This window comes from Malus sylvestris, chromosome 1 (genome assembly GCF_916048215.2).
Source record: "Malus sylvestris chromosome 1, drMalSylv7.2, whole genome shotgun sequence".
NCBI classification, from domain to species: domain Eukaryota; kingdom Viridiplantae; phylum Streptophyta; class Magnoliopsida; order Rosales; family Rosaceae; genus Malus; species Malus sylvestris.
Genome location: NC_062260.1, coordinates 22,099,327 through 22,111,893, shown reverse-complemented (window position 1 = coordinate 22,111,893; position 12,567 = coordinate 22,099,327). Strand labels below are relative to the sequence as shown.

Sequence of the window (12,567 nt, the reverse complement as noted above, 5' to 3'; positions counted from 1 at the left end):
GGAGTGAGTTGAGGCAGTGGAGGGTGAGAAAGAAGAGGATGGGGGAGGAGAGGAGGGAGGAGAGACGGTGGTGGTGGTGGGTATTGGAGAGGATGGTGTGGGTGAAAGCGTTTTGGTCAAGCAGGAGCGGCTGCTAAGAAAGACTGGGGAGATGGGAAGAGAGAGAAGAGGAAATAAATTAGGGTGATTAAGAATCTTCTCAAATATGTAGAAGCAAATAAAAATATTCTTTCATATTAAATTTGTACTAAAAGTTTTACTAAAAAATTTCTCTCTAAAAAAAAATGAAAGAGTAAAAGTTTTACCAAAAATAATTAGCAAATAAAATAGATTAGTTAAGCAGGGGTACTTTAGTAATTATATTAGATTTTATTCCGATTCATATGAATTAGTAAATAGTTTATATAGATCAGTGTTATTTCTACTCCAATTCCAAACAGTTTTGGTAAACAACTTCAACATGAATCCAATTCTGATTCCAGCTCATTCCAATTCTCCCTCAATTTAATTCCTCCTAAATTCAATTCCCTTCAATCTGATTACGAATTAGTAAACGCGCTTTCAAACCATTTTCTACAATGATTGATGAGGTGACTCTTTATTGCGCGAACCCAACTGACCAGCCCACATTTGCCTTTAAAAATGCGTCACGAACAAAACGAAAAACTGTTCTTTCTACTTATTGGATTGGGAAATGTGGAAATAATCAAGATCCAAAACTCTAAAAGTAAAAAAAGCATACAAAAAAATAAAAAGGAAAGGATAGAAAAATTCCCATCTGCATATGTAAATTTTACAATTACTAATTTACTGGGTACGGAGAGAACATTCCAGGAGCCCACATAAGTTGAAGGCACTTAAGTCTTTTGAAGTTTATTTTGTTTTTTTTTTTGAGAGATTTTGAAGTTTATTTTAAAAATATATGATATTTTAAAAATTAAAAGTGAAATTTTAGTTATATTTGGTACTGAACTCCATTGCCATGTGCTTAATAGAGACCCAGCAAAGAGTCGACCTCTACGGCTCTACTTCCTATGGGATTCCAAAGACTCATACTTTGCTGGGTTTTCCTCCTCTTCCTCCCAAACCCAGCAAAAACCCAGCTCGACCAAGAGCTCTACTTAAACGGCTTCAATGGCGTCTCCAACAGCAGCAACATGAGCTTAAACGGCGTCGCATCAATCGAGCCCAACGGCATGCTAAAGCTCACAAACGACACTCTCAGAGTCCTCGGCCACGCCTTCTACTCCGCCCCAGTCCGATTCAAAAGCTCTACCGACGGTAAAGCCTTTTCCTTCTCCACCTCCTTCGTATTCACCATCGTCCCGCAGTACCCAAAGCTCGGCGGCCACGGCCTTGCCTTCATAATCTCGCCGTCGAAATCGCTCCCGGGATCCCTCCCCAGCCAGTACCTCGGCATCCTCAACTCCACCGTCGTCGGCAACTTCTCCAACCACATCTTTGCCGTCGAATTCGACACAGTCAAGGACTTCGAATTCGGGGACATCAACGACAACCATGTCGGAATCGATATCAACACCCTGGCTTCCAACAAATCGACCCCAGCCGGGTTTTTCAGCGGTGGAAATTCGACGAAAGAGAACCTCAATCTCAATAGTGGACTGCCGATCCAGGCCTGGGTCGATTACGATTCGGTGAAAAATCAAGTCACTGTCATGCTTTCACCCTATTCGATCAAACCCAGATCCCCGATTTTAACATTCGATGTCGATCTTTCTCCAATTTTGAAAGATTTTATGTACGTTGGGTTCTCTGCTTCGACCGGGTTGCTCGCCAGCTCCCACTACGTCTCCGGTTGGAGCTTTAAGATGAACGGAGAAGCCAAATCTCTGGATTTAGAAGCTCTGCCTAAACTTCCCGGCCGTAAAAAGAAGCATTCATCAGCGCTGATCGTTGGCGTTTCTCTTTCTGTTCTTGTTTTCTTTATCTTGGCCGCCGGATTGGGCTTCTACATTGTTCACAGGATCAAGAACGCCGAGGTGATCGAGCCGTGGGAGCTCGACATTGGGCCTCATAGATTCAAGTACAACGACCTGAAGCAGGCCACCAGAGGGTTCAGGGATAAAGAGGTGATCGGGTTTGGTGGATTTGGTAAGGTTTACAAAGGGACATTGCCGAATTCAGAAACCCAAGTGGCGGTTAAGCGAATTTCGAACAAGTCGAGGCAGGGTCTGCAGGAATTCGTGTCGGAAATCGCCACCATTGGCCGTCTCAGGCACAGGAATTTAGCACAGTTGTTGGGGTGGTGTCGCCGGCGCGGAGATTTGCTGCTTGTGTATGATTTTATGCCTAATGGGAGCTTGGATAAATATTTATTTGAGAAGCCAAAAGCAATTTTGAGCTGGGAACAGAGGTTCAAGATAGCTCAAAATGTAGCTTCTGGCTTATTGTATTTGCACGAAGGTTGGGAGCAGACTGTGATTCATAGGGACATAAAAGCAGGAAACGTTCTTTTGGATTCTGAGATGAACGGACGGCTTGGAGATTTCGGTCTTGCTAAATTGTATGAGCATGGAGCAAACCCTACAACAACTAGGGTTGCTGGGACACTGGGTTACCTTGCTCCGGAGTTGACTCGGACCGGAAAACCGACTCCGAGCTCGGATGTGTTTGCTTTTGGTGCTCTCCTGCTGGAGCTGGTGTGTGGGAGGAGACCCATTGAACCAAAAGCCCTGCCGGAGGAGCTGATATTGGTTGATTGGGTTTGGGAGAAGTGGATGGCCGGCTTAATTCTTGAAGTTGTGGACCACAGATTGGGGGGTGAGTTTGATGATCTGGAGGCCGTTGTGGTGCTGAAGCTAGGGCTGATGTGTTCAAATAATTCCCCCAGGGCAAGGCCCACAATGAGGCAGGTGGTGAGGTACTTGGAGGGTGAGGCGGCGCTGCCTGACGCAGTGGCGTCTCCCGGGGCTTATGATGGGAAGAAGGGTGGCAGCGATGGCGGTGGAACGGGTGGTGAGTTTTGAGGATTATGTGCATTCCTATGAAGATACAGATACAGCAATATGATACGACATAACATGGTTATACAAAAAATCTCTAAAATGTAGGATGTGTTATGCGATAGATACGGCAATAAAAACAATATAATGATATACAAAAATAAAAATATATAATTTGGAACATATTTTGAGAACACAAGAATTTGAATTCATTTGATAAAGCTAATTCCCTTGATATATATAGAAGAAGTGTGAGAGTTTTATTCAAAGTTTCAATTAGAGGTTAGTTCTTCATATTCATTAGATTTCAAAATAAAGTTTCGTCTCTTATTAATTTATGTTCTTTTAATTTCTTATTTGAAAGTGTAAAAGTATCATAAAAGCATGATTTGTGTATCTCAAATGTTGAATATGTTTATCCATCATGTCAAACTTAACCATAATACGTACCAGATGAGTAACTGACAATATTGTATGCAGGATACGTGATCAAAGTGAAGTATCCATGCATCATAAGTGCATTCTTATCCCACTATTCTAAAGTCTAACCGTCTAGACGCTAGGCCCCTACCCACCGTTCGACTAGCACCTAACGTCTAGCGTCTTTTAGAACCTTGCTTACCCCACATCATCATGTTTTGAGAAAGGCAAGTGTTTGGTCTTATGATGATGCGGATGTTGATTTTGAAGGCGGTTCTATCTTACCTCCCTCGGTATCTGGTAGTCGTAAAGGTGGTGTGGGTTCGGTATGGTTACCGTACCAAAATCTGTTTTTGTTTTTTTAACCCAATTCAAGGGCAAAACTTTTTTTTTTTTGCACCTTTATCTCATACATTATAGATTAAATTCATCTATTATTCATTAGTTACAATTCACACACATAATAATTCAAATGATGCATCAAGATTCGTCATGAAAATTAAGCTTACAATCCAAATAGAAGTTAAGAACCAAAACAAATAGAAGTTAACAATCCAAATAGAAATCAAAGTTTCAAACCAAATGAAAATTGGAAGTAAACTTCAAAAAGGAGAATTCATTGATCAGTTATTCAAGCTTGAGATGTCGAAGCTTTTGGAGGAGGCATTGAACTTGTAGAAGATTGAGTTTGTGTCAAGCATACATTACAAACAAAGAAAACATATTAATTAGTAGCAAGAAGAATTAAAGTTGAAAACCATTTAATAACAAATTTACTAAAAAAATTAAAGCATATCTTTCTTGTTTTCTCTTCTTCCATTTCTTTGTAAAATTGAAGCATATCTTCCGTTGGTTCCTTGTAGAAGTTTACTTCATCTGCCCTAAGCCAACCACTAGTACGCACTATTGCCTTCATTATTTTAGAAGTCAAGGATACCCTAAAAAGGTCAACAACCCTCCTCCCTAGGCTAAATGCATTTTCACTAGCAACAGTAGAAGTGGGGGTTACAAAGATATTTTGGCTATTTGTGAAAGAATTAGGAACTCTTTTGTGTTTGATTTCCACAATTTTAAGAGATCAAAGTCACCAACAACAATGTTAATATAAGTAGGGTTTTATTTTCAAATTATTGGAATATTATAAATATGTGTTATATAGTTATCTATTATATAATTTATCAATTATAAATTATATTGTATTTTCGGTATGGTACGGTAATACCGTAATAATGGTATCCATTACCAATACCGTACCATGAAATTTCGGTAGGATACAATACCGTACCATTACCGATTGGTACAAAAAATTTGGCACAAAATCGGTATGGCACGGTTGGCATGACAATTTGGCAAAAAAATCCACCCCTGGGTGGTAGTGTGGTAGTTGCAGGTACCCAAGCTAGCGAGGATTCCAGCGCGTAATGGGGGATTTATTGGCCCTGTCTCTATCTCTTACATCAAGTTAGAGATACATGCAAAGTGGAAAATTTCCGGCTACACCCAAGTTCTTCAGATAAAGAGTGACAATCCACTCTCTTTTCCTTTTGTATTTTGCCTGTTTGTTTTTCTTTTGTATGATTATAGTTATGCTAGTATTTCTGTGTTTATTTAAACTTGATTTTTGTGACACACCTTGTTGATTATATTTTATGCGACGTCGATGACTTGGTTATCTATTCAATTCTCGTTCGACATTGTGTTAGATTGTCACTTCCCTCAATTTCAGTGATATATTAAAGTATATAAATAAATAAAATAGAACTGTTGACCCTAAAAACTACCAAGCTTACGTGGCGCGCAGGCCGAGTAACTAATGAGCTAAATACGTCATTTGATTGTGTACGGGGCGTGCCAACTCGACGGCCGAGGAATAAAATACGTTGATGTTGCATCGGATGCGCTGCTGACTTCTTGATCTTGCGACTGCGGCCGAGGAGGGAACACTTCTCGGCCTTCGGGTTCTAGAGCCTAAAGACAAGGTTGCTAGTTTTGTGAAGTCCAATATCAAATTCGACTTTCAGGGTTCCGAATATAGTAACCTGGTAACACCTCACTTCTCCGAGAAGGCTAATGAGATGATCTTTGCCAATAAGGATTCGAAAATCCTTCTCAACTGAGACTTGGTTAAATAACCAGTCGACCTCGTCACAGTGCTGTTTATCCAAACTAAAGATGCTTCGCGGTCGACTGATTATACGGCAACAGTGCTGTTTATCCAAACTGAAGTTGTTTGCCAATTACCTTCACAGTACTGTTTATCCAAACTGAAGATGTGTTGGCGGAAAAAGAAAATAAAAATCTCAAGGTTGTTAAGAGGTTTCGTGTAGAGCGAGGGTTTACGCAGGGCAATTTGTGTGTTGAATTGGAGGGGGCTTTGATTTGTGAGAAAGCTTTGTATTTATAGCCGAGTCTCCTTGATCGCCAATCCAAATAGAAGCCTTTTCCGAATATATCCCAACAAACAATATCAAAATAACTGATATTATCTTTGACATATTTCAACAAAAATCCCGCTAGTCTCCCTGCGCCCAGAGACTTTCACAAGAGGACTTTGAAATTTCAAAGTACCCTTATCATTTCAAACCCATCTGACAACATCCATCACCATGCAAAACAAAAAGCCTAGCCTACCTAGGTTTCCAATGTCTTCGTTATCCAGGACCTTATTTTTCTTTAGGGGATGTCAAATCCCACTTGATGATCTCCTATCAATCTACACGTCCACTGCCAGCAAACCTAAGTGAATTCGCACTTTGCTTGTTGCTTTCACCGGAGATAATGAGAATCCTATTTATCCCGTTGTATAAGAAAAAAAATCATTATTAAAAGATAATTATGATGATAAAAATCATAATATTATCTTTCAATAATAAAAAAAAATATTTTTCACTCTTCGATCCAAATGTTGGGAGCTATGCCTACTTAACGGCCTTGATTGCACGAACCGATGATGTAATTTTAGGTCCAAACAATAACATAAAAGAATATGAGTAGAGCTTGCACACTTAATTTCATGAAAAAATAGAACATATAAAACCAGTCTAATACTAATTAAATATTTACCCAAGATAAAAGTATACAAATTCATCTTTTTATTTCTGAATACTTTTACATTTCATCATCTGTTAAAACCAGGTGACCGGACGGGAACATTTCAATCTTTCTAACAACATTTAAATTGCTACAAATCATCTGCTGCTTCTTGTAATTAATAAGGAAAGGGATCCTTGGACCATCATTTTTTGGATTATAGTTTCTTGCAGGTAACCTGAAGACCCGCCTTGTTGTCAGGTGTCGAGAGTTCAACAAATGTGATACTCAAACAGGCGCAGCAAATGTGATAAGGAGGAAGTAATCGGCGTAGTTGGCGGAGGTTCTGAGTGAGTTTTAAGACGGAGAAGGGTTTGAAGTTACAGAGAAAGAGAGGGGCTCGTTCATTGTTGTTGCACCGATGTCACAATTGGGACAAGGCAATAGGGGGAGGCGGGTCGCGTTATGAGAGCAACTCCAGCGGATGCTGGTTGCTCGGGCGACAGGGGAGGAGAAAGGGCCTGAGGGCCGGTGGGAGCAGCTCCAGCGGGGAAGGGCCCGAGTGAGGGTGGGAGCCCGAGCTAAGGGGGGGTGGGGAGTCGACGGGCCTATGGCCCGAGGGCTTTGCAATTTTTTATTTTTTTTGTGTCAGAGAGAGAGAGAGAGAGAGGGTTTTTTATTATTTAAACAAACAAAAAACTATTATTTTAATTGCTTATTGCCAGGGGGAGGGTTCCAAGGGTGGAGATGTAAATGGTAATTACTGTTCATTAATGGTAGTTACTATTCATTTAAGACCGTTACTGTTTAATAGGGTGGATTGAATAGTAGATTGCTAGGGGGAAGGGCTCCATGGGTGGAATTGCTCTGAGCGAAAAGTAAACTGGTTTCTTTCTCATCGTAGGCCACCGAAATTGACTGAGTGGGTTATTGTAGCGTAAAGTAAGATTGTAATGTGAATAATGAATGGCGGTAAAGTTCTTTTTTTTTATAATTAAAATCTTTGCAATGAAATTTTAATTTATAGTCCTTCAACTTTAACTTAACATAATTGAAACAACGATCCATTAACTAAAAATTCATGACTATTAGTTCCTTTCATGGTCTAAAATATCCATAATATCCCGATATTTCCATCGAAATTTCCGTGTTTTTGGACAAATGATATTTTTATGGACTACTGATAGATATCATCAATATTTTAGACTTTGCTAAGTCACTCATGTATCTTAACATGCAATGTATAAAGTGTAAAATATTGTACTAATTCATTATATATAAATGATTATGGTGTGTTTAAATTTCTTTCATTAATTACTACATACTTTCTACACTCACAATGTTTGCCAGCTCGCTATATAATCAACTTAAATCAGATATATCTATCATGCAATGCATTTCCTTCCAATTTTTTGTGATAAACTAATAGATAATTGACTAAATAAGCATCCTGCAAAGTTTCAATAAAAATTTCCAAGTTTTTCTTACAATTTCCGTGGTTTTTATTCAATTTTTATCAATATCGATAATATCCCGATATTTCCATCGAAATTTTCGTGTTTTTGGACTACCGATATTTCCGATATCATCGATATTTTATACCTTGGTTCCTTTAACTTCTCAAAGCGTTCAGTTATGTTCTTTTTCGTCAACTCCGTCGGAACTTCCATCAGAACGAGTAATGTTGGAAGAATCATTTCTCCAATTGGGTTAAGTTGAGGGACCATTTTGTACAGTATTTTTATTTAGTTTCTCATTTTGCCCCTTGATTCAGTCTCGCGTGCTTGGCAAGTGACTCATATTGACAGAAATTTTAACAGAGTTGACGAAAATGATCATAGCTGCACATTTTGATGAGTTAAGAACTAATGGTCATGGATTTTTAGTTGAAGGACTATTGCTCCAATTTGATTAAAGTTAATGGACCATCGCTAAAATTTTATCTATAATTCAAACAAGATTTATTATCATTTTCTCTAAATACCATAAGGCAGCTGCAATATTCAATGTTTTCAAGTTCAAAAAGACGTCGTTTTTTTTTTTTAATTCTATAATGCACTGGTGTATCAAACGCTGAACATATCTAAATAATTTTGACAATATCATGATGTTGGACAGCCATTCTGATTAGGATTTATTTATCCTATTAGCAAAACAATTAGATTAATGAACATAAAAACTTAAACTGTTGCAGTATTTATTATGCCATATGTGTCCCCAGGTGTATACGCCTCTCGCTGCCTCTCGCTGCCTCTCTTCTCATGTGAAAGGGGTACCCGCACGTATAAAACCAGCTTAAGTATTAGAATTTGTCATCGAACTAAAAATCCCCATCGACATGTGACATGCACATGAGCTTCAAAGTTGAAATAAGCCATCGAACTCTTTCTGTTAAAGCCGCGATCCGTCCCTTGCCGCAAGGGATTCCAAAGGGACGAGAGGAGAGAGAGAATCCAAGTCGTTGTTACATTCAAGAACTCTAATTAACGAATTTTAAACTCGAGGACGAATTCTAAACTAATTTCCAAGTTCAGAAACCAAGTCTATATTTTACTCTAATCTTTTTATTTACCCAAGATTAGAGTGAACAATTTCATCACTCTATTTCCTAATACTTTTACATTTCATCTGTGATAACAAGTCACTGGATGAGGACTAAAAAGGAAAATTATATCTTTCTAACAACATTTTAATTGCTACAAACTATCTGCTTCTAATTATCACCTACAATGCAATGCACTGCTCTCCAAATTGAAAACTACCTTTGTGGACATCTACTTCCCTACATCTTCCTCTGCTCGGTTGCAAAGAACAAGGCGATGATTCGTAACCACAGGTCCTTGATGTCGATAACTGACTCGTGGATAAGGCTCTAACGATTTTCTACGCTGTCTTCAACATTTTCCTCTTCACCGTCTTTTGCTCTACTGAAGATCTCATAATCGTCAAACCCTGCATATATCGACCAAGGTTAATCAGTGTACAATGTGATTAAGAACAAAGCTCAATTTGGTTTTTAGCATGTATCCACATCCGAGTATAAAATTACCAGAGCCCAAGTCATCGGCATCATCATTTGACGGCCCTAGAAGCATTGTGCTTACAGAGTTTGAATCGAGTTCCATCCAGTCGGAACTCCCATTGTCATCTAAGCACATGTCCTTCCCGGTAACCCAGTCTTCGGTCATGCTAATGTTTTCAAATGATATGGGATCCATAACATCTTGTCCGATGTTCTTACCAACCCTGCGCAAAAACAAAAATTATTATTAGCAAAGGGAAAGGAATTTCTCCCCATTATATTTAAACAGCCATTCCTAATTCCATACAGTATTGCTTTATGCTTACATTTGTTTCAGTCGCAAGTTATAACGAACAAAGACGAGGTCACTGATACGTTGACGCTCAAGGCAGTTCCTTGTGTTGTGTGCTTTCCCAAAAGGATTCTCATTTCGCCTGCAGCCAATCGAACTGCAAGTTTGACTGAGAATTCGGATTGCCAAGCGTGTCAAATTTGGGCAACCTCCTCCATATGTTGACCACCATTCAGCTAAGAGAAGTACATTGTGGATAAAATTAGCTAAGTGTGAGAAAGAGGTTCAAATACAAAAAACAGAATACAACGATAAAAAGTTCAGTTTCTGTTCCTAGAAAGGTAATTTCGGCGTCATAGTTACATCAAATACACCCAAAAGATCAAAGGGCTTCCATCTTTACAGGGATTAAACAAAATCAAAGGCTTGATTTGATCTAATACATAAAAATGCTTATAAATTACTAAATACCAATTGAATTGGAACAACAATATTTATCTGACTTAGCATGCACGAATGCATATCGAATGGCTTATTCGGATGTGCTAGTACTTATGGCATTGCTAGCTAAGTCATGACACCGAAGTTAGAAATAACAAAACAATCAAAAAGATTAGTCCCTCACCAGGAAGCAGAGTGTCTCTAGCCCTAATTGCCATCTTCCTTCGAAAATCTCCAGCAGCACTCTTGTACAAATTTAGCTCTTTGATGATTTTATCTTGGACATTTGTATCAGGAACCAATCTCTCGATGCAATCAAAAGTACCCGAGACAATATCACTATGTATATCTCCTTTGATACTGTAAAATATTTTGGGGTTAAGGTAGAAGCCTGCAGAATAAAGAGGAGAATGCCACAGCTGTTCCCATCGTTGATCTATGATATTCCAGTATACCATGTACTCCTCCCTCTTAATGAGTTCTTTCTTAATTGTTTCTTTTGCCCAATACATTCCAGCATACACGTATCCCATTGCAGGCCTCTTCTCACTACCAACCATTCTCAAAACTCGCAAGAGAGGATCTGTCAGATGAACAATCAAGATGCATGAGGACCAAAATGACTGATTATTAACAAGGTCCAACATCTCCAGTCCCCCCGGTTCCTTTGAATATAGGGAGTCCATCCACTCCTGCGAAGTAACCATGACCTGTACGCAGTGTTTTAGATCAACCAGTCGTTTTAATGTTGTAAAGTTTGTAGCGAAGCGAGTGGCGCCTGGTTCTACTATATCATTGCCAAAAGTAGACCTTCTGACCATATTCAACACTGCACTATGATTGTACACAAACTTTGTAATGGATCTTGCTTGTTCAATGACCGTATTTATCCACTCAATATTACCAAAATCTTCGAGTATTAAATCTAAGCACCGAGCTGCACATGGAGTCCAATATAGCGCAGGGAAAGTATCAGTCAACCTTCTCCCCGCAACCATATATTGCTCTTCACTACTAGTAATCACTTGCAGCACATCTTTTACTCCAACTTCCTCTACCACTCTCCTAAGCAGTTCGTAAAGCGCATCCGGGGAATTTATAATGTCTGATGCATCAACAGATTCCCAAAAAACTGTTCCTTCAGGACAGTACACCAAAAAACTTAGCAAAACGTTACCTGACTCTGTGTTCCACTGATCGACCAAGACTGAACAACCCGTTCTTCCCCACGTTTCCCTATGTTTATCAATACTGTTCCTCACTTCTTCAACTGAATTCTTCAATATCCAACTACGAATATCATGGTACGTAGGAGGCACAACCCTTGAACCACCTGAAGCAATTGCATCAATCATCGGTTGGAAATACGCAGAGTTCACTCCATCTGGAGGCGCCCCAATATCATACAAAAACCTTCCAATTGCCTCGTGAACAAAATTGTTCACCTTTGGAGAACCTAAAGCAGCACTATTACTAACAACAAGAGCACTATGTCCTGCAAAAGAACTTTTGCCTCTCCCCCTTTTCCTTCTCCCCAAACTCCTCCCACTTGTCATTCCTTCTTGGTTCCCCAACAACCCCGAATTGTGCTCAAGCGCCTCGGGAACTCCAATCAACTGACCCCCATTACTCACATCACTCTGATCAGCAATCGGCTCTGCCTCACCATGAGGTGAGGGATTAATGTTAGTAATCTCCTCATCAAGCTTCTGCCTATTCCTCTTCTTCAGCACTACCCCATCTAGACTCTGCTGCATTTGAGCCCGAACATCCGGCGGAACTCTCAGACAAGTCGACGCATTACCCTTCTGACCGGCAAGGTGTTCCTTAATCCTATGAATCCCACCACCCTTAAACAATTTGTTACAATATATGCACTTCAGCTGAACCCTCTCCCCAATCTTAAACATTTGACAGTGTTTCCATGCCGGGTCGTGCTTTTGTGACGTTATCGGCACGGGCTCCATTACCAGACCAGAAGCCATGGACAAAACCTCAGAGAATTAACTAGTTTATGCAAAAAGGCCAAACCCCATTACAACAAAGACATGAACTCTCTTCTTTAATTCGAATTAAACCAAGTAATTAACAGAAACCCAGCAAACCCAGCATCCAAATGGTTCAAATAATACACTAAATTTAATTAATTGAATTAAAATTAAGAGTGAGAGAGACAGAGAGAGCTTACATGTTTCTGGTTTGAATGCTTTCTGATAAACAGAGAGGAAGGGAAACAGAACCGAGTTAGGGTGGTTAGAAGGAGATTATAAAACCGAGGGCGACGCGACCGGATGGACCGGTTAGGGTTGGGCTCAACCGGTTATTTTGTCCATTATTTAGTTTTTGGTTTTTTTTTAACCGAGTGGCCCGCTCAGGGTTAGTTGAAGCGGTTTTACATA

The 12,567-nt window shown here is 39.5% G+C and overlaps 2 protein-coding genes across 3 annotated transcripts; one reads left to right on the top strand and one right to left on the bottom strand.

Annotated features, from left to right (window-relative positions):
- The first annotated feature begins 975 nt into the window (after positions 1 to 975).
- On the top strand, positions 976 to 3,146 carry LOC126622352 (L-type lectin-domain containing receptor kinase S.4-like). The gene has a single exon (XM_050291057.1). The coding sequence runs from the start codon at positions 1,035 to 1,037 to the stop codon at positions 2,985 to 2,987; it is 1,953 nt and encodes a 650-aa protein (XP_050147014.1). The 5' UTR covers positions 976 to 1,034; the 3' UTR covers positions 2,988 to 3,146.
- A 5,796-nt stretch (positions 3,147 to 8,942) lies between these two features.
- LOC126622294 (uncharacterized) lies at positions 8,943 to 12,492 on the bottom strand. 2 transcript variants are annotated; one of them, XM_050290996.1, is made up of 5 exons: positions 12,357 to 12,492; positions 10,353 to 12,175; positions 9,762 to 9,963; positions 9,463 to 9,659; positions 8,943 to 9,365 (listed from the first exon to the last, which is right to left on the bottom strand). In XM_050290996.1, the coding sequence occupies exons 2-5, from the start codon at positions 12,151 to 12,153 to the stop codon at positions 9,286 to 9,288; spliced, it is 2,280 nt and encodes a 759-aa protein (XP_050146953.1). In that variant the 5' UTR covers positions 12,154 to 12,175; positions 12,357 to 12,492; the 3' UTR covers positions 8,943 to 9,285. The 2 variants fall into 2 exon arrangements, with proteins under 2 accessions (XP_050146953.1, XP_050146945.1); XM_050290988.1 differs by having other exon boundaries at positions 10,353 to 12,390.
- Positions 12,493 to 12,567: the final 75 nt, after the last annotated feature.